Below are 21,200 nucleotides of genomic sequence, written 5' to 3'. Positions count from 1 at the left end.
ATGTGTTTGTCTCTTGAGGAGCACTGGGACACCTATTCTGCTTCTGTATTCGTGAACTCACAACTTTTGTTTCAACCATTACATTCCTCATTATGTGCTTCCCTAGTCACGCCTACAGTCAAACAGAAGCTCAGTTCTGGAATGGAATAGAATTTGGATATTGGCTGACTGAGATGGGAGGTGAAGGCATGTGGTGAATTACCCTGCCACTGGCATGATCCTGGCTTTGTTAAGCTTGACTGTGGAAGGAAATAGAAAAAAAGCCTCAGATCACTGTTACATAGAATGTGATGGCTAGTAGCCAGCTCAAGCCTGTTTGATGTCTGAGGTGGGGAGCTTTGAAATGAGATGTTTAAACAGCCTATAATATTAAAATGAGCCCGTATGTTCCCCCTCTCCCCTCCTGTTGCCCACACAATGATGTTCAGAACTTCTTATGAGTGCCTGCCTGTGTATGCAGCCCTGACTGAGATGTGTTCCTCTCTCCCAGGACCAGCTTGCTGCTCTGTGTTCCATATCCCATTTGGATGCACCGTACACTATGGTTCACATCAATGTGTTGAAAAAACTCACGTTTGTTCTTGTGGTGATCCTGTTAGCACTGACTGTTTGCCTGTGGAGAGAGACGAGAAGAAGCTACTACATTCCTTTTAAGACTGAGAATGATGATTTGCAAGTTCACAGGACTTCAGAAAAATGGAACCCACTTAAATCACAGGGCCTTTTCCATGGAGCAACCAGTGAACTGGGTCAGATGCCCAGAACGTGGTTTGGTAACCATAATGAAGTAAAAGGCAGCACCTCTGGAACAGCTGAGAAGTTCAAGAAAGCAGCAGACTCTATGAAAGTATGGGATAAGGACAGTTCATCCAGAAATCTCATACCTAGGCTGCAGAAGGTCAGAAAAAATTACCTGTCCATGAACAAGTACAATGTGACTTACACTGGGAAGAGGAACGCTGCTAAACTCAGCCCAGAGAAGCTGCTCTGCCAGCTACGGGATAGGGTAAATGTGACCATGATACAGGGATCAGATAGTCCCTTTGATACCTCTGAATGGCAGCAATACTTACCAGGGAAAAGCCTCGATGAAACTGTGGGCCACCTGGGTCACTGTGCTGTCGTGTCCTCAGCAGGGTCTCTGAAATCATCTCATTTGGGACAAGAGATAGGTTGGTATCTTTCTACTAGCATAAAGTCAAATACTATTGTTTTATAGCTGAACAGAAGTAACCTCCTGTCATGCTTTTACGAGTAAGGACTGGTGTGGTCACAAAGGTGTTAAAAATAAATTGAAATGTTATCCTTAAACAACTTACAAATCAGTGAGCAGCTAAGGAGGAGGTGGGAGTAAGGATCATATTCTCTCTTCCTCTCTGTGCATACCACACAGTGTAGGCTGCATTATGATGCCCTAGATCATAGAGCCTGTGGGCCCTAGGCAGACAAAAGCAGGCAAGCCCTGTGGTGGGGGTGGAAGGGTTGGACTGAGCTGAGAGGACATGCTGTATGCATGTAGTTAGTGGCAGACATGTAGGTAGTTCTATTCCAGCTAGTACTTTGAATTTTCATGATCTTGTTGACATCACCGGAGGGTAGCACTAATACTGGATACCAGAGAGAGGTCTTGATTTCTCAAGTGTTTGTTTCTTGAGAGGGTTTGGAGTGGGTTCAGTAATGCCAGTGTGCTCATTGCACAGTCAATGGTCAGAAAATTTTAAATCCAGAAAGACTACTTCAGAGAAGTGAAAGAAAATGCTAGAGGGGCAGAACCCCACCAGACACAGCCCTGTGCAATTTTCTGTAGCTGACCCAGCATTGAGCAGAGGGGCTGATCACAGGCAATCATTAGAGGCCCCTTTCAATCTCAGTAATGCTGTAATTCTTGCTCATGGCTTTCTAGAAGTGACACTACTTCATTCTGAGCCATAAGGCAGTGGCAGAGTTTTAGTGGCCCAGAAAACCATGGAAAATTTTACAGAGCTTTATTTTATCTCTTCTTTAGACAAAGTTTGCTGGTGCTTTGCAAAGCGTTATCTGACCATATATACCTAAGGTTCATGCATTGATTAATCAATACTGAAGCAATGGTCTTGCACTGTGGATTATAAAGAGTATACTTTGAAACCAAAGCATTCTTTGTGTTAAGAAAGCAGCATGGGGGTCAAAACAGCTATCCAGCATTCAACTCAGGGTTCTGTGCTTGGCAGAAAAATTTCCTGTATCTGCAGTTCCCTCGGCCTTCATCTTTAATTTTTATTTGAGGCTTAGTTAAGAGTCATGCTTTGCTAAGATGCAGTTTCACTGAAGATGTTTTAAAGCCTAAGAGTTTTCTCTGTGGTGTAAATTATGTGCAGACTTCAGTGTGTTCATAAGTTGTCTGTCCCTTTGGCCTTCACTAAGCTGCAAGTAGCCTTCATCCTCTGAAACAGGCAGATGGGTGGCTTTTAATTCATCATTCTTGGACAACTTGGGCAACGCCTTCAGAGTTGTAGTGCCCAGATGCTCATGGAGGGGGTCAGGGTTTTGTTCTTGTACTTCCTCAGAAGTTCTTCATCAAAATCCTCTGTGCTGCACCGGGCAAGGGGGTAGGTGTTAGAATGAGGTTGAACAGTCTGAAGTATGTTAAAATGCTATGAAAGATGTAATGAGAAAGATAGTGCCAGTATGAACCAGGATAGCTTTGCTTCCTGGTGAAAACTACAGATAGGACTTGGCTGATATAATTGTTTCTTCCTCTTAGGGGTGTTTGAGGCCAGGTGGGTCAAGACTTGAAAAGCCAGTTCTGACTTACTTTGAGAACCTGCCTTGTCTTGTTTAGGTGCCTCTTGAACTTTAGTAACAAAGGATTTCCACAGAAGTGACCTGTCCCTTGACACAGCTGGCTTGTGCCCAAAGGTGCCTCTGTCAGGCTTCAGCATGCTACAAGAACTGCTTGCTGCTCCGTGAGGAGACGCTCTCAAAAGCCAAGGGTGGTGGTCGCAGCATGTTGCAATGCAGGCTTGGGGGAGGCCTTATAGTGCCCTTCCAGTACCTGATAGGAACCTGCAAGAAGGCTGGCAGTGGACTTTTTACAAGGGCTTGTTGTGATAGGGTGAGAGGGAATAGATGAAGCTTGAGGAGGGTAAATTTAGACAAGATATTAGGAAGAAATTAGGATGATGAGACACTGGAACAGGTTGCCCAGGGAGCTTGTGGATGCCCTCTCCCTGAAGGTGTTCAAGGCCAGGTTGGCTGAGGTCTTGGGCAGCTTTGTCTAGTGGGAGGTGTCCCTGCTCATGGCAGAGGGGTTGAAACTAGATGACCTTTAAGATCCCTTCCAACCCAACCCATTCTGTGATTCTATGATTGTTATTGGAGCAGCCAGGAGGTGCACTGGGCTGTGCTCTGGCTGCAGCAGGCCTGAAAGGACATCAGACCCGGAAAGCCATTTCCTTGTTCCTGTAGCCAGTTTCTGATCCTGCCCCCAAAACTTAAGCACTAGTTTGTTCCAGATCCCAAGGGGTGGATGCAGAAAGGTCACTGTGTAATATGCTTCAGGCAAATCCTGTTAAGCCCTGCTTGTGTCCTGTGTTGCATTCCTTGTGCCCAGGTCTCTCTCAGGCTTTAACCCTTCTACTGGAGCAGTCATCTCTGCTAATGATTCTGCCGAGTTCTGGGCACTTGCAGCCTTGAGCCAGGCAGGGTGAATATCACAGGATTCAGGAATGTTCAGTATAATGCTGTACATTTTTTTTCCCCCAATGTCAGCCTAGTATGTTTCAATGTAGGAAAGTCTCATGGTTTTGTTGGAGGAAGGTACTAAATCTGAGAGGCTTGAAATAAAACATTTGTGTAGATGAACACAACAGATTGCTGAGCTATTATTTCAGGAAATATTTGTTCTGTGTAATCAGGTTAAAATATCAAACGATCAATTAGTCAATGTGAGGGAGGCTGGCAGAACAGAAAAGGGAGAAGCCTGTAGACAAGCAGCTCATATTCTATTTAGTTCTGGGTGTTACTGGAGGTTATGAATTACTGGTCAAGAATCCGATGCTGATTGCAACACAGCCACTTGGAGCCAGGATGCTTCAGAGAGCCAGCTATGCTCTCTGTGCAGTCATTAAACACCCTTTCAAAACGCAAGTGTAGGGCATGATAGCCCTTGGTGTCTGGCTGAAGTTATATAGGGAAATTGTAACCCTGTACTCCACCAGTGCAAGGTAGGATGTGGATTTAAGGATCTATAGGAGAAATTACAGAGATGCCTTTCAGTGTGGACCTGTTTTTTTTTTTTTTTTGAAACATCACCTTTCTGGGTTTTGTGTGTTGCTTGGAAGGGCTCTAAACAAGGTTCACTTGCCTATGAGAATAAAGTAGCTGAGAAACTAGTCTTTGTTGACAGTAGTTATGGATCCTACAACACTACTGTGGCCAGCAGGAGCAGGGAGGTCATTCTGCCCCTGTACTCTGCACTGGTTAGGCCGCACCTTGAGTATTGTCTCCAGTTCTGGGCCCCTCAGTTTAGGAAGGAGGTTGACTTGCTGGAGCATGTCCAGAGAAGGGCAACAAGGTTGGTGAGGGGCTTGGAGCACAAGCCCTATGAGGAGAGATTGAGGGAGCTGGGGTTGCTTAGTCTGGAGAGGAGGAGACTCAGGGGTGACCTTATTGCTCTCTACAACTACCTGAAGGGAGGTTGTAGTGAGGCGGAGGTTGGTCTCTTCTCCCAGGCAACCAGTACCAAAACAAGAGGGCACAGTCTCAGGCTGTGTCAGGGGAGGTTTAGGCTGGAGGTTAGGAGGAAGTTTTACACAGAGAGAGTGATTGCCCACTGGAATGGGCTGCCTGAGGAGGTGGTGGGGTCGCCGTCGCTGGGAGTGTTCAGGGCAAGGCTTGACAGGATGCTTGGTTCCATGGTTTAGTTGATTGGGTGGTGTTGGATGATAGGTTGGACACAATGATCTTGAAGGTCTCTTCCAACCTGGTTTATTCTATTCTATTCTATCCTATTCTATTCTATTCTACTTGTGAGACCCCCCCCCTGTTTTTAAGAAGATGATCTCAAAAAGATCATCTGGACAAGGTGAGCTGCTCTGCCCTGGCTGGGGACTCATCAGTTCCCCATGGACTATGAGCTGTGGTTGTGTGGCCTCAGTGCAAAAAGTTAGTCCTGCTTCCCTAACTCAGCACCTCTGATCCCATGAAAGGTTTCCTACCCAAACCTAGCTAGTAGATGTGGAGAAGCCAGGGTGAGGTGCATAAATGCCCTCTGTGCTGAAGCAGCAGCCTGGCTCTGCGATTAGGGCAGTGTGGAGGCAGAGGAGGGTGCTGGAGGAATGCTGTGCTATCTGGAGAGATGATGCCAGCAAAGGAAAATGCAGTGAATCCCAAGGCATGTAACAAGCCGTGCCTGTCAAATGCACAGCGGTGGTTTTATTTCACTTACGTGGGAGGTACGCTGGCAGGCTGAAGGCAGCTTTGCTTTCCACCCTGGTTATTATTTATACATCTTTCTCAGGCTGGTCAAGCTCCAGGCTGCAAGAGAGGGATGCTGGTTTGCTGTTATTTCCCATACAGCCACATGGTAAATTAACTGAATGTAGGTTTATCTCCTGGAAAAGCATTTGGAAGAAAGGAGAGAGAGAGGAAGGGTGGTGCTGTGCTCCTCCATGCAGAGCAAATGCTAGGGCTGCTCTCAGCCTGCCAGCATATTGTTGTTTAAAAAGGTGGATTTTTAAGTGTGTTGAGCTTGAAATTAGACCAACAACTTCTTTCACAGCATCTACAAGAAAGCTGGGAAGGGACTTTTTACAAGGGCTTGTTGTAATAGGATTAGAGGGAATAGACTCAGGCTTGAGGAGGGTAGATTTACAGTGGTTATCACAAAGAAATTCTTTACAGTGAGGGTGGTGAGACACTGGAACAGGTTGCCCAGAGAGGCTCCCTGGAGGTGTTCAAGGTCAAGTTGGCTGAGGCCTTGAGCAACCTGGTCTTGTGGCAGGTGTCCCTGCCCATGACAGGCGGGGCTGAAGCTAGAGGATCTTTATGGTTCTTTCCAAACCATGATACGATTCTGTGATCTGGTTTGGTACTTCTAGGTGTTACATAGAAAGCTGGTGGCTGGCCAGATTGAATTGAAACAATAACCTATTACACATCTTTTCTAGCACTCAAATCTGTTGTTAGCTCACAGGTTTTCACTGCTTTGCTTTCAGATAGTCACGATGCTGTTTTGCGATTCAATGGGGCTCCCACCAAGGGGTTTCAAGAAGATGTGGGGCAAAAGACAACAATTCGCCTCGTGAACTCCCAGGTAGGTCTGATGAATGTGTACCAAATGGGCCAAGCATGGCAGAGCTGTGTACCTCCCCTGTGCTGCATGGGAGCTGAGCAACAGGCTGGAGCAACAGCATCCACAGACAGGGCTTCAGTATTCATCTGCTGCTGGGAGGTCTTTAAAATGAGGCTGGGAATAGTAAAGCCTTCTACCTGATTTCTCCAGTCCCTAGCAGATAGGCATAGAATGGAGAGGTCTTTCCTTGTAACAGGGAACAGTTGGGTAAATCTTAGGTCACCATAGTTAAACTAGCACATGTCTCAGTACCTTCAGTAGCCTGTTTGTGATTTATGGCAGGCAGAAGGTAATTTGCTTTTTCCTTGGGCTTGAAGCCTCTTCATTAGTACAGAAAGGGCAGCTGCACCTTGCTGCTGTGCTTTGGGAGCCCGAGGCAGGAATGGAAGTGCAGCTCAGCTAATGGTGCTCAGCAAGTTGAGGTATGCTAAGAGATGAGCTGTGCCCACCCTGGAGGTGGGCATGACGAGTGAAGGGAGTTTGTTTGCTTTTAATAAAAGAACAGTATTTCTGCCCAGCATTACCACAGACTCTGTAGGTAAGACATTAACCAGGGCTTTTGAACAGCTGAAAACACTTCTCAAAGAACCTGCCTGTAAAGCTGTAGTATTCACACAGCCATGAGAGAGTGTGAACTATGATGGGTGAGTCAGAGGGTCCAGGAACTCAGTGCCAAGTGTGGCAGTAAGTACTTTTGAGATATGGTATTGCTTTATGAGTTAAATTTTCCCTGACTCTTGGAGAGCTTTTTCTTGGTATGAGGGTGTCCCTCTGCTAATTTTCTTGGGCCTTCAGTAGGCTTTTAAGCAGACTTTTGGTGGTTAGGCCATGTCTAACAATATGTTAGCAGGGTTGATATGCTACCTGTTCAGGAACAGAGTGGGATCTGCAACAGATACTGTCACTGCTCTAGGTATATCTTAAGAGAGTGTTTACACCCTACTTCCATAGAGTTGGTACCCTTGGTGTTTCCCCATTGGGTAGTGTTGGATGATAGGTTGGACACGATGATCTCGAAGGTCTCTTCCAACCTGGTTTATTCTATTCTATTCTATTGTTGGGGGAGAAATTTTCAAGTGTAGATGTGGAGAGAGAAGAGGAAATCAGCGTGTGCTGGTGAGGGAATGGAGTGGATGAATGACAGGGTGCAGTTCTGCACCGCAGAGTACAATCACCTCCTGGCTCAGGAAGAGGGGAGGAGGCAGCAGGCAGATGAAGACTGAGGGCGTGAGTGGGGGAGAAATGGGGGACTGCAGCATAGCTTTTGTACTCCAGAAGTAAAAAGGCAGTTTCATTGCTTCACCACAAAGCCAAGATCTATAGGCTGGAGTTTTCTGATCTGCTGCTGTGAGAAGTCCATGGGTGCTGCTATGTAACAAGATTTGCAGTTTCTCATAACAGCAGCAGGAGCTTGTCCATCCTTTTGAAAGGCAAGACGTGGAACTAGCTTGTTACCAGTTCCCTAATTCATTTCATGTCTTTTGGAGCATGCTCTTCCTGCCTCTTTCTGCTCTTATGTCTACCACTCTCCCCTTGCCACTTACTGTGTTCTGTTCTGCTGCTCGCTGCCTCTTGATTCGCTGATGTTAAACATGGGAAAGCTTCAGACATGGGAAAGCTTTTCCTTCCTGAAGCAGTCTGGTTTTAGCAGACATATCCGGCTGCTGCCATCCCTCTTCCTCCACCCTGTTTGACATCTCCATTTTTTAATGTATTTTTTAATCTTACTGTTGTGTGTGTAATGTTATGATGTCAAATAGGTGTTATCACTTAAGAAAACTTCCACTGGAGGATGTGCTCATTGCCAAACTTAATGTGATATGAAACCATTTACCAGCAAAAACATGCATGTGACACATGTGATAACAGTGTTGTCTGCACGGGGAGCAGGGTAACCGTTTGCAGTTCAAACAGCTGTAATACAGCCCTGATCATTCTCTGTGTGGATGCTCTTATTTTGGATGAAGCATAGTTATAGCTATGTCATCGTAGTGCTTCTGCTCTCCATTCAGATCAGCCTGCAGCTGCTGGGGACATTTTTCATCTGCCACCATTCCTTCAGAATGGAGACCCCAGCTTAGAAAACGTCAGCTACAAAGAGAGCAAAATCATTGTCATTTGCAGAGGCTGAAGTTGATGTAACTGCTAAACAGAGCAGAAGATGCTCTCCAAGTGAGCAGTGCAGGAGTGTCTTTTCTAGAGTTTCTAAGCTGAAGAGCTCTTAATTGCAGTCCCTGTTACTTTCAGGAACTGCTGGATTGGAAGCCTAGTTTTCTTCTGTGTTTTCATTTGCCTTTTTAATAGTTCAGTGGTGTTCTAGCCATGGTGACATTGGTTTAACCTTCTTGTTAGTGGGATTGCTTAATGACCTTTTATTTCCAGCTTGTTATGGGAGCTGTGCCTTGCCTTGCAGAGAGCTCTTGCAGGCATTGGGTACTGGCTGGGCAAGCTGCAATTTGTTCTTGTTCTGGGTTTGGCTTTTCTTCTAATTGGTCCTGGGGAACAAAGATGGAATTGTGGTTTGCCTGCTCTTCAACTCTTACTGTTGATCAATCCTCAGTCCATCCCTAAAATGAAGGAAATGGGCTCTCTTTAATCTAACCTGTCAAAAGTAGTCTGGATTGGGTGGTATCCCTTTGGCATATGTGGCTGGTGGCCCAAAGTTGCTTACTAATTACTTTGAGATAGCTTTCTATAATCTTCTTCCCAGTCTCTAGCACGTCTGTGGAGGTGGGTGGTTTTAACAATAGAGTGGGGTATCTTGTGCATCTGTGTGCATAGGGAAAGTGATACTGACAGAAGGGGGAGAAAATTGGGATCCTCATATGGGCATGGAGGTTCCACAAACTTGGTAGCTGTACTAAACAAAGACATTCTTCATCATTGCCCTGCTCATTTTCTTAGATCTTCACTGGTTCCTCAGTACCTCTTCCTGTAATGGCTTGTTTTCCTGCAGTCTTATGCAAGGCATTGATTTACCCTGGGAAAGCAGTCACAGCTTGGAAAAATAAGGGCTGGAGAGTGTGTGGGGGTAGTGCCAGTGTCATTCTGTAGGACACAGCTCTCTTCTGCAGAGCTGACCAAGGAGCAGAGTACTTTGTTCCTCCCAGCCTTAATTTGCTATTCTCCTTGGCTGGCTTCTTGCTGTCATGGAGAGCACTCTCTGCTTTGGCTGTGTTTGCTGTTGTTGGCACTAAGGAGTCTGCAGGGAGGAAGAGAAAGGAGATAGGACATCAGTGAAATGGAGTAGGGTTGTGATGGGAAACAGGAGTGTGTTTAGATGCCAGGGCACTGACTGCGGTAGCCAGCGAGAAGGAACTCATTTTGATATGGTCAATAAACATAACAGGAGGGTAGGGGCTGTGTTAGCAAGATGGTTGCTAAACAGTGAGTTGGCTAAAGAACAAATGAACTAGGAAATAAATAGATCAGTTTATTAATTAGAATTAAAGAAAAATGGGTAAGAGAAATGTCATGTTGCAGTTTAATGGCTTAGAGAGAGTCAGTCACTATTGAACAGAACAAGTAAGCACTAAGGGTATCTGGGAAGCCAAATTCCTCCAACAAACAGGTTAAGTGACCAGCAGATAACTAGTAGTGCCAAGAACCATCTCTGTGGTGTGGGGAAGGTGGTGCTCTCCGCCTGGTTTCTTATCCCTTGGCTTTTTTGCCTGTCCCAGCTCTTGAGAGGGTTGTGTACCTCTGCCAACTCACATGGCTTCGCCTGGCCAACCATTGTTTTCTCTGATGCTCCATGTCTCTCACACAGAATCATGGAATGGTAGGGGTTGGAAGGAATCTCTGGAGATCTAATCCAACCTTCCTGCTAAAGCAAGGTCACTCGGAGCAGGGTGCCTAGGGCCATTTTCATGCAGGTTTTGAAAGTCTGCAGCAGAGACTCCAGAACCACTCTGGGCAGCCTGGTCCAGGGCTCTGGCACCCTCACAGGAAAGAAGTTTTTCCTTATGTTCAGACAATCCTGTCTTGAATCATCCTTTCACATTTGAAGAGTTCCTGACAGATTTCTACTCTTTAAATAGAAACAATGATATGAAAATAAAGGGCTCATATTCCTGCCCTATTCCTGTCTCCTTGCAGTACTCCATCCCCACTCACCCTTAGCCAAGGGGTTGGGTGTTGCCAGCTGCCATGCCTTCACCTTGCTTATCCACAAACTGGAGGCAGTTCACACCTGCAGCATGGTACACTCTAGCTAACAAGTGGCCTAGATATTTTAGCTGCTGCAAGGAAATGAAACCAAGCAGAACACACAGTCAAGGCCAAAACATAATCCCACAGAGTGAAGAGCAGATGTGAGGAAACCCATTTGGCTTTTGGAATAACTCATGTCTGAGCTGGCCAGAGTGCCTTTGTGCTCTGCTTGGGGTGACAGCCAGGAAGGCAGCCTGCTGCTCTGGGCAGCTGGGATACAACAAGATAAATTGGCTAGCTCTTAATTAGGTCTGTGGAGACCATCAGGATGAACGGGAGTTGATTTTTATGATGATGCTTTTCTTCAGCAGATGTTTACAAGCCATGTCTGTACAGGTTATTCTGTTGGGTGGGGAGAACAGGAGATGAGTCCCTGCCTCATTTGCTTCTGACTGCTTTTTTCTGCAGATGTGAGTTACCCTCAGGTGTCATGAGCTGTGGTGGTTGTGTCCATACTGTAGTGGGCAACTCCTCTAAAGAACTTGGTTTTGTTCACTTGGGAAAGCCTCTGGTGGAGCTGTCTCGCTCCACAGATACTGTCTCTAGCCCATGTACTTTGCTGTCATGGTGCTTTCCTTCTCACTGGTGCCCTTAGGAGATTCAGACCTCCTTTGGCCAAGCTTCCTTGTCCAGCTGTGGAGAGACAAGGCTTGGGGCTCAGTGCAAGGGTCAGCTGGGGGCACTGTGGTCTTTCAGCTCTTGCACTGGTAGTCTCAGAGCAAGCTGGCCTAGTGCTGTGCCTTGGCTACCTGAATTGGTGCTGTTCAGGAGAAACCGTTCACGCTGACTGGCTTTGGTTCAAGTGGAAGTTCTTAATAAAGTGAACAGTGTGTTTGCTTTAGGCTCTTCCTGAACTGTCCTGGCAGCAACTGATGTTCCCACCTGCTTCTGGTAGTTGTAGTGATGGCATCATCATCATACAAGCTGGGTCACTCTGTGGGTCCTGGCCTTATTTTATTATTGAAGATGGAAAGTGAACACCTTGTGAAGCATAATGGTGGTTTTTCCTCCTGACTCCTCTAAATCCTGTGCTGTTAGATAGGACTGCAGGAGGTGCTGGAAGGGCATCTCTGGGGTTGTGTCCTTGCCTGTATGTAGTGGGGCACATTCAATAATAGACAGTGAGGTGGCTGTGGATGTCTTCAGGTATCTTTTACTGCTTGGCTGCCTGCTAATGCTGACAGCTTATTGTATGTCATTGTACTTGTTTTTCAAGCTTGTAACTGTTGAAGAGCAGCAGTTCCTGGGGGAAGCACTATACAACACTGGAATCTTAATTGTCTGGGATCCAGCACCCTATCATGCAGAGATTCATGAGGTAAGGGTGAGTTTTCTGTAAGTAAAATCAGAGGATGATCTCTCTAAGAGTTGCTCTAAGATTTGCTGATGATTGATGGTTGGATGTTTCAAGCACCAGTCAGACATGCGATATACTTGATACACTATGAATGGATTAGGAAACCCTCTGAAGATCTTAGCAAAGGTCTCCTCTCCACGTCAGCTAGACTTTCACTTGCGGATGATGCAATCCCTCTTGCATTTTCTTTTCAATTTGAGTACAAAGGGGCATTATCTGATAAGTGATGAGCTTTGGAGGCTCAGGGTGAAAGCAGGTAGGAGTGAATAGTCTATTATTTTGAGCTGCTTGTGTAACTGAGAGGTCTTTGCATTCCTTTCTGTGGACTTCTCTCACTGAAGTTTATTGTTGTGTCTATTTCCACACCTCTGAGAGACATGAGGGTGTCTGTACAGCATGTTTAAGAGTCAGTAAAACCAGGAGGCGATATTTTTAGCTGAGGAAAAAAAGATCTCAAAATTACCTTAAGAAAACATAACCCCTTTGTAAATGTTTTTACTGAAAAGGGAACTTTTAGGATGAAAATCAGCTCAACCTGGTTTAGGAGGCTCTGCTGGGGACACTTTCTTGCAGAATGGGGTGCTTTGTACTCCAATGTGGGGAGGTTTCAGGTCTATAACATTGAAGGTAGAGTTCTTAGCATCATCTGCTATTGGGGTGTGCAGAATGAAATTACAGAAGATGCTGATCTCAGATGCTGACCTCATTTGACAGTCCTTCATTGAGATTTGGGGGTTCCCTGGTCTATTAACTAAGTCAAGTCACCATGCTTGTTTGAGGTGGATGCTGTGTGAGTGTGCATAAGTATAGCAGGACCTTTTTTTTCCCCCAGAACAGCATCTTCACTCATCCTTGGTTTTTGTTGGTTAGCAGAAAGAACAGGCTGGAAATAATCTGACTCCCCGTTTCTGTTTCACAGTGGTACAGAAAACCAGACTACAACTTTTTTGAAAGCTACAAGTTGTATCGTGGTAAACATCCAGAGCAGCCTTTCTATATCCTGAACCCAAAAATGCAGTGGCAACTCTGGGACATTCTGCAGGAGAATTCCCTGGAGCACATTCAGCCTAATCCACCGTCATCAGGAATGCTCGGTAAGAAAATTGCCCTTTAAACTTCTCCTTCAGTTTGCAGGCAGGAACTCTCCAGGATGCCTTTCTTTCAAAGACAGCTGCAGATTTATGATGCTTATCAGAGTTGCTTTAGCAGTGTTTGTCTTATGCCAAAATTTAAGCTTCCTGTCTTCAGAGTAGCAGCTCAGTTGTGTTAAAGTAAGCGGTTTGCAGCACCCCTCCGAAACAGCAGTTGCAAACATGGCCCAGTTCCATGTGAAAACAGAAAAGCAGATTGCACCATCGAGATGGTCTTTAGGATTTCTAGCTTCTAGTGCCAGAGCAGTTCCCATGGGGAGCAAGAGGAAGGATACGGCTCCTGCGGGCTCAGATCTTGTCAAGCAAACAAATCTGGTTACTGCAGATGAAAAATAAGTGCTTGCCTCTTCATGCTTTTGTGGTAGTTTCAGGCTATGCCTTTAAAATTTTGTTACAGATTTTGAGCAGAAAAGTAGAAAAATGTAAATAAATCACTATTGGGTGCAAAAAGGAAAACCAAAGATAATTCTAAACAATTTCATTGGAGAAATATCTGCTATAAGATCGGCTGTACCAAAACAATCTTTCCTCTTTCTGACCTTTTCTCTGCTCACTTCGTGCTCTGAAGGGAGGCTAATCTGCTTCTGCCTGACCTTGGCTGCGTTGTTTTGGTGAAGTCTAAGCACTACTGTTTCTCTGCTCCTTTCTCCCTTTTGGACAGGGGGTGGGGAGGCAGAGGGGGACAGCTTCCCTGGTCTTCTTGTTTGTTAGTTGTAAATATTGTAAATACTGTGTTTTGTACATATCCATTGCATTGCATTGGAGATTGTAGTTTTCCCTGTAAATACAGCTTCCATTTGCTTTCAACTGAGCTGGTCTGGAAAAGTCAATGTTGGAGAGAACTCTCAACCCACCACAGCTTTCCATATATAAATATGGGAAAATATATGTGTGTGTGTATATGGAAAAATATATACTTGAAGACTTAGCAGGGGCTGTGTATGGTCAGACTGAGTAGTTGCCCTGAAAAGCTTGGTGATACTCCCCCTTATTCAGCATGCTAACATCTTGTTTGTCAGCATGCTAGATCCAGTCTCTCAGCAAAGGGGCTCATTTTACATTCTGCTGTTGCAAAGCTTTCCCTTCTTACTGGAGAACAAATCTCATGAGCAGCTGAATAAAAAGGAGTGAACTTCTCAGGAAGTTCACATGTATCTGAAAACACAGCGTAGATGTATGGTTTTGTTTGCCACGTGGATGTCCGACTGCTGGGCTTCAGCCCCTCCTTTGCTCCTGTCTCTGCTCCTGTCATTGCTGGGACACAGGCAGCCTTCTACCTCTGTTTAGACAGTCACTTCTTATTTTTCCCACTCAAATATCTAGGTTTTTTTCCACAGCCTTGCTCTTGCCCAGCATTGCTGTGATATGTGCAGAACAATGCAGATTTAGAATAGATATAAGGAAGAGGGTGAGGGTCAGTCTCTTCTCCCAAGTATGAAGCAGTAGGACAAGGGGAAATGGCCTCAGATTGTGTCAGGGGAGGTTTAGGTAGGATATTAGGAACAATTTCTTCAACAAAAGGATTGTCAAGCCCTGGAACAGGCTGCCCAGGTAGGAGGTGGAGTTGCCATCCTAGAGGAACGTGGTTTAGTCGTGACCTGGCAGTGCTGAGTTAGCAGTTGGACTTGATGACCTTAAAGGTCTTTTTCAACCTAAATGATTCCATGATTCTATTCTTGCACTTGAAATAAAAGTAACCAATAACTATGGCTTGCTTCTGATTTGGCCAGAAAGTTGAGAGGTCCATGCCCAGCACTGGTGGGAATGTCCTTAAGTGATTCTTGTGCCTGTCAGAATACGCAGGAGGGCAGCACTGCCTTGCTGTGAGGGAGCTGGAGTAGCCTGAAGAGCAGAAGCTGCTTGGTCACTGTAAGCCATCTCCAGGCACAGTTGCTTTCATACCTCCTGTATTCCCAAGGTGTGATGGTTTTAAACTCAAAGAGGGGAGATTTAGATTGGATATAAGGAAGAAATCTGTTACAATGAGACTGGTGAAAACACTGACACAGGTTGCCCAGAGAGGTGGTAAATGCTCCATCCCTGGAAACATTCAAGATGAGGTTAGATGGGGCTCTGAGCAACCTGAACCTGTTGAAGATGTCCCTGCTCACTGCAGGAGTGTTGGAGTAGGTGACATTTAAAGGTGTTTCCCAACCCAAAACATTCTATGGTTCTCTGATAAGGGAAAGGTCTCAACATTATTTAACCAAGGAGGCTTGAGATAAGCTTTTTGGATCAGCTAATTGTAGTGTGTGGTTGGCAGACACCCAGGTTTCTGTGAAGGTCATGAGGAATGGTGGCACTCATAAAATGGGCCTTTTGTCATGACTGTCTCTGTAAGCAATCTGCTATAATAGTCAATCACATGCTTTACAAGAGAGAAAACAGCCCCATCTGGCCAGACTTGGCTTTAACCCCTCTCATCTGAACATTCAAAAAGGAAACCCTTCCTGGTGGACTGCCTGTCTTTCTGGGATGTTAATCACTTCTCTGGTTTGACCTGGGGCTGTCTGCTTTCTCTCCCTCCCTAGGCATTGTGATCATGATGACGCTCTGCGATCAAGTGGACGTGTATGAATTTCTCCCTTCCAAACGGCAGACAGACATCTGCCACTATTACCAGAAGTTTCATGACCGTGCCTGCACCATGGGAGCTTACCACCCTCTCCTGTTTGAGAAGAACTTGGTGAAGCACATAAACCAGGGCACAGATGAGGACATCTATACTCACGGGAAAGTTACTCTGCCTGGCTTCCGAAACGTGCATTGCTAGTGGATTGATTTTTAGTCTGTTTAGGATTTTTTCTTGACTGTCAAAGCACTTTTTAAATCAGGGTTGTCAGATTTTTGTTAGGTCTAAGCACTGGTGTGTTTTGACAGCTCTTCCATGTTGCAAAACTGGCTTTTAGGACTTGGCTGCCCAACTTCTCCCAGCTGTAAGGCTGTGTTCCTACGTTGCGGTACATCCATGCTCTAGCTGCTTGAGCCACTGCAATAAATTTACTCCTGGTGGAGCCAGGCTCATGCAGCAGGTGGATATTTCTGTCTTCATCTCAACTAATGGTAGTGTATGGGAGGCGCAGGAGATGCTTTCTAAGCAGAGATTGCACAAGTCAGGTCAAGTGCCAAATATGGTTTGGTTTAGCTTCAAAGGTGTTATAACAGCCAAAATCCTGCTCCATTGAGAAATGAGGAAAATAATTTCAAACTCGTTCCTATAGTCCTGGGAGCTCTTTAGAGCCAGGCTGGTTTATGGGAACATGCTCAAAGCTGTGTGCTGGGAAGTTAAACTCCTAGGCCACAAATGTGATTTTATAAGCAGTTTGTAAACTTAGCCCTGGCCACTCCCTTTCACGTTGTGAGACTTCTGAAACCGCTCAGGTGGCAATTTTGGCAAAGGAAGAGGGAGGCAATCCACAGCTCAGTGATCCTTGAAAGACTTTTAAATCTTTTAGCCTTTTTTTTTTAATCACTCATTCATTTTAGTGAATGTCTGCTTCTCCAGTACAGCACTGTACATGGTACAGCAGAAGCCTCATTTCAGAAAAAGTTTGGGGAAGATGCTCCAAGGCACAAGTGGAAGAACTGACTGGAAGTTGGTACCTCTTTCCAGCTCTCTGCTGGTCTGCCTTTGCAGTTGTTGGCAAATCACTCGCTGGCTTGTCTCTGGTAACAGAAGTACGTACCGTGTAGCTGCTGCTAGATGAGTTCCAGTTCTTGGCAAGCTAACTGAGGTTCTCTCTCAGCTGCTCTGTGCTTTTTCTGAAGAGGTGGGGAGCAGATGCATCACTTCCATACTTCATGAGTGGTGGGGTGGGAGAGTATGCTCTGCTGCTCATGCAGACCCACAGGCAGAGCTGAGGGTTGTATTGATGTGTTTTGTGATGTCTGTAATGGAAGCTTTTTCTTCTTCTGTTTTGAATAAATCCTGTGAAGTCATTGGTCTGTTCTTGCTTTGATAAAACCAGTGTAAATGCTGTTGGTTCATGTCCATGGGGACTTGGGGTGGCCTTGCATCAGCACAGGAAGAGGTGGGAGGGAGCTGCTTCTCTGCCCATTTCAGTGAGTCTACGGTTCTTGTTCTGTCTAGATGAGAGGGCTGCTGTAGAGTGTTCTTCTAGCTCTGAAGCTGCACACCCATTTGTTGGGATGGTTTGGATCTGTTTGCATTGACAAATCATGTGTCATGCCACAGACATATGTAAAAAAATTTAGATCCTCACCCTGTTGCCCAGGAGCACTAGGACAAGAAGATGATGAAGCCCATGAGCAGTTGCATCTGTGTTAGCATTCATTTTCACTCTTAAGGCAGGAAAGAGCTTATGGAGGAAAAGCTGATGGGGGTTGTTTGAGAGAGCTGTAGCAAACCTCTCTCCCTCTCCACTTAGTTTCTAACAGTCTGGCCCTTGGATTAAGGGCTTGTCTGCCACAACCATTTGCCTTTTTAGAATGTGTTTAGTTGGGATTTGAATAACTTCTGCCTTTCTTCTGAGGCTTTCTCATTTGTTATTTCTCACACTGTTTCTGCCACCTCTGCTGTTGGGGTGACTGGACCAGCTACCCCCTTAGCATGGGCTGCATAATGGATGGATGGTACCTTGCAGAGGAGCAAGCACAGCCCTGGGAAGGAATCAGAGTCTGCCTACTGTTCACCTGTGGGTCCCCTGAACCACATCAAACAGGCTTCCCAGGGTCTTTCAGAGCCGTGGGTTACTTACAGGCAATAGTGTGACACTGGGCATGAAATTTTTAACATGGTGCTAACAGTTTTAGCTGGAGCCAACATGTGATTTATTTACAGTCTAAACAGTTTTACAGGAATTATGACAGAGCTTAAAATAGACCAGTGTTAGCTCTCCTTTTCTTTTTCTTTCTTTCTGCATAGATCCAAATCTAACATAAATTGCAAGTGATGACAAGCCTGGTATTTAGAAGAGCCAAGTTGAAGTTGGTGGGCAGGAATAGCTAGACTGTAACAAAAGCCTCATGCCTCCTGTAGTCTCTAACCCTTTCCAGAGTGTGGACAGCTTTCTATCCATGTGGAAAGCAAGAGGAGGGCAATGCTGTCCTTTCCATCTAGCCTCTCTGCTACTAAGTACTGGGAAAGATGCTTCATAATGATATGGGAAGGGTGTGAAGGAAGGTCAGGAATTCTGAGGAGGAGAAAGAAAGGATTGTTTCAGGTTTTGAAGCAGGTAAGATCTCTCCTCTGGACCAAGGAGGTGCTTTTGAATATTGCTTAGAAATGCTCTTCCTTAACTGCAATTTCCTAACTCCTCCCTGCAGTACAAACTAATCTATACCACTCACAGAAGCCACAGTGTGAAATACTGAAACAGAAGGGAAAGGCAATGGGAATGAAAGGGAAATATTGGAAGGTGCTGGGAATTCTACAGCTTAATTTCAGAGCTACATCACTCCTGAATTGTCTTGATTTCATGTTTAAACTTTACATTACCCAATATTCTACCTATTTCTGCAGCTGTGCTGATGAACTGGCAAAAGGTATATTTCAGAAGGACAGTAGTTTGGTCAATAAACACTGTCAAGATGTCTCATTTCTAAATGCTCTTGGGAGCACATATCAATCCTCGCTTGCCATTGTGAAAACCTAGCTGATCCATGTTTCAACAATAGCTTGAAAGTCCTAGCATTCCACAAACAGAGACAGTTCCTGGAGGAAATCTTGACTTTTGTTAAGACTTGTGTAAGACCTGTGATAATCAAATGTTACCATTTGTTTAAACAAGGCAGTAGAAACTGATTTGTGATGTTAAGATGGCAGGAAGTGAAAGGTTTTGTTTCTCCACACTACATATGTACATCCATCTTACAACAGGCTCTAGTCATCAATGTGCAACATGCAATATGAGGCAAAGATTGTTCTTGATCTGACACTCTAACTGGAAACTGTTTCTGCCTCTTTGCCTTTAGGTGTACTAGAGTGAGAGGGTCACAGAGTGTGGAGAAGTTATCTGGTAGGCCCAGAGCCCAAAGGAGGTGAGGGAAGGACAGCTATTAAGGGCTCATCACAGGACAAACAAATATGTGGGCAATGTAAAAGTAAAGAAGGTGTGTTATTGGCAGAGGAACTTTGGACTTCATGATCTATGAAGAAGGGCTTTCATTGTCTGGGCTGACAAAACTGCCTGTGGGTGTTGTTTTGGTGGTGGTGGTGGTTTTGTTTTGCTTTCAGTAAAGGAAAAGAAAAAAAAAGGTCAAATAGTCACAAAAATTCAAATTGTGTGTACCTGAGTCAGCACACCCTTCCCCACCTCCCCAAGGAAAATGGAGTGGTTGAGTGGGAACAAGATCTGACAAGACACTATTGTATCAACAGTTAAATGTATTCGGGCACTCTGTAAAGACAAACACAAGCCACCCCAGCCACCCCACATACTCCTTTTGTGTTCTGTGTGTACACCCAGCTAAAGATGCGAGCACAGGTAGGATGGCTAATTCTTCTCTGCTGTGTTCTGTGAAGTCTGATGCCCTTTCCTGGCACTGTGGATATTTGTTTTCACTTGTGAATTGTACTAGTCTGGTAGGGAACATGTTTGCTTGCTTTGAGTGATGATGCAGAGCACAGTGAAGCTTCGTTTTTGAGCAGGTGCTTTGTGTGTGTTTGCCATATGTATCTTAGATCCTGAGAAACATTCCAGAAACAATATGCCACAGGGATGGAAATGCCTTGGTGTATTTGTAGGGGAGATGACAGCGGGAAAGAGCTTGTGGGGGTGTGGACATATGACCTGGTGTCTTGAGTTGCCTGCAGACAGCATATTCAGCATGTCATTGCTTGGAGACAATGATCTCACTGAGAGCAAGCTGGTACCCAGCTGACTTTGTGCCTAACTCCAGGGCTCTTTTTTGAAGACAGAACTTGCAAGGAAAAGGATGTACCCATTTCTAGCTTGTTTTCAAAATGTAGATGAAAGGAAACTGCTAAGTGGCTCTCTGCTCTCTAAATAGATAGCTGCTTCTCTTACCGAACCAAACTCAACAAGCTGCTTAGCAGGCTTGTCTTGTGAAAGGTGTGGAAAAGGGGTTCAATACACGAGGCTATGACTGGTTATCCCCATAACACAAATGATGGAGATCTGGTCTCTGCTGGGGTTGGTAATGCACAATGCATGTCATGCACAACTTGTCTGCTGTTCTAGAGTTGGGTCTGAAGGGCTTCGCTCAAGAGATTTGTGCTAGAAGATTGCAAACACGGGACCCTCACAGTGTCTCCACTGAAGAAGGAAGGCTGCCAGCTTTCATCATTCATCCAAGTCCTGCAAAGTGCCTTGGATGTACAGATAAGTGGCCCCTGCTGCTACTTTAGCTCTAGGATGTTGGCTCTGCCTTCAGGTGAAATCTCAGGTCATAGTCCAGCTGCTTTTACAGAAGAGCTCTGATGCAATAGAATCTTTGTGTCTCCATGTCTTGTATGAATTTCTATCTATTCACCTAAACTATTTCTTGCAACTTCCTGTGTGGTAAAGGGAGAATTTCATATCAGATGCATCTTTTGACAGCCAGGTCGGTCTTGAAGCACAGCATTCTGCCGTTACATCTTGTTCAACATACAATGCACAAAAGAATTTGGTAGGAAAATGTAAGGAATGAACATTTGGGGAAGAAAGAAATCCTCTGTTCAAAGTTGTTGGGAAGATAGATGGGTGTTTGCAAGTGTAGAATAGAATGGAAGGTGAACAGGGAAAACCCAACCTCAGAGATGATTGGGAAAGTGTGTCCAGTGCAATTTGTTCCAAATAACTCTCTGAAATCCAGAAAAGGGAAGGAGCGGAGGGAATCAACTGAAAATGGTTTGGTGCAAGTAACTTCTGGCAGAAAATAGACTTCATTAAACAGAAACAGATACTTCCTTAAACACAGTGAACTTGGCTTGCTGTGTCCCTGCCAGCTCTGAGCATGCTGCTGCTCTTGAAGGTCAGTGTGCATTGAAAGCTGTGCTTCTGGGAACCGAACCAACTTGGAATGTCTTTATTTCTATTCATGCAAATATCTTGCAGTGCTTTTCCTGCCTGGCCCTGGCCTCCTTTACAGTAGTAGCAGCGAGGCACTTCCATGAGCCAATGCCATTTCAAGCCTGTGGCCTTTCCCATAGATGCTTATGGATGTTTTGCACATTAGAAAA

The 21,200-nt window shown here is 45.2% G+C and overlaps 1 protein-coding gene across 4 annotated transcripts in view; it reads left to right on the top strand.

Annotated features, from left to right (window-relative positions):
* Positions 1 to 16,205, top strand: part of ST6GAL1 (ST6 beta-galactoside alpha-2,6-sialyltransferase 1) — a 47,514-nt gene extending 31,309 nt beyond the window's left edge. For all 4 annotated transcript variants that reach the window (XM_054166816.1, XM_054166815.1, XM_054166817.1 and 1 more), the window contains exons 4-8: positions 491 to 1,172; positions 6,198 to 6,295; positions 11,763 to 11,864; positions 12,823 to 12,997; positions 15,586 to 16,205. In XM_054166816.1, the coding sequence (XP_054022791.1) occupies positions 542 to 1,172; positions 6,198 to 6,295; positions 11,763 to 11,864; positions 12,823 to 12,997; positions 15,586 to 15,827 (1,248 nt within the window). In that variant the 5' untranslated portion in view covers positions 491 to 541 and the 3' untranslated portion in view covers positions 15,828 to 16,205. The remainder of the gene's footprint in view (positions 1 to 490; positions 1,173 to 6,197; positions 6,296 to 11,762; positions 11,865 to 12,822; positions 12,998 to 15,585) is intronic.
* Positions 16,206 to 21,200: the final 4,995 nt, after the last annotated feature.

The sequence above is a fragment of the Dryobates pubescens genome, chromosome 13 (assembly GCF_014839835.1).
Source record: "Dryobates pubescens isolate bDryPub1 chromosome 13, bDryPub1.pri, whole genome shotgun sequence".
Lineage (NCBI taxonomy): Eukaryota > Metazoa > Chordata > Aves > Piciformes > Picidae > Dryobates > Dryobates pubescens.
The sequence above is the reverse complement of the archived record's forward strand: the minus strand, read 5'-3'. Positions and strand labels throughout refer to the sequence as shown.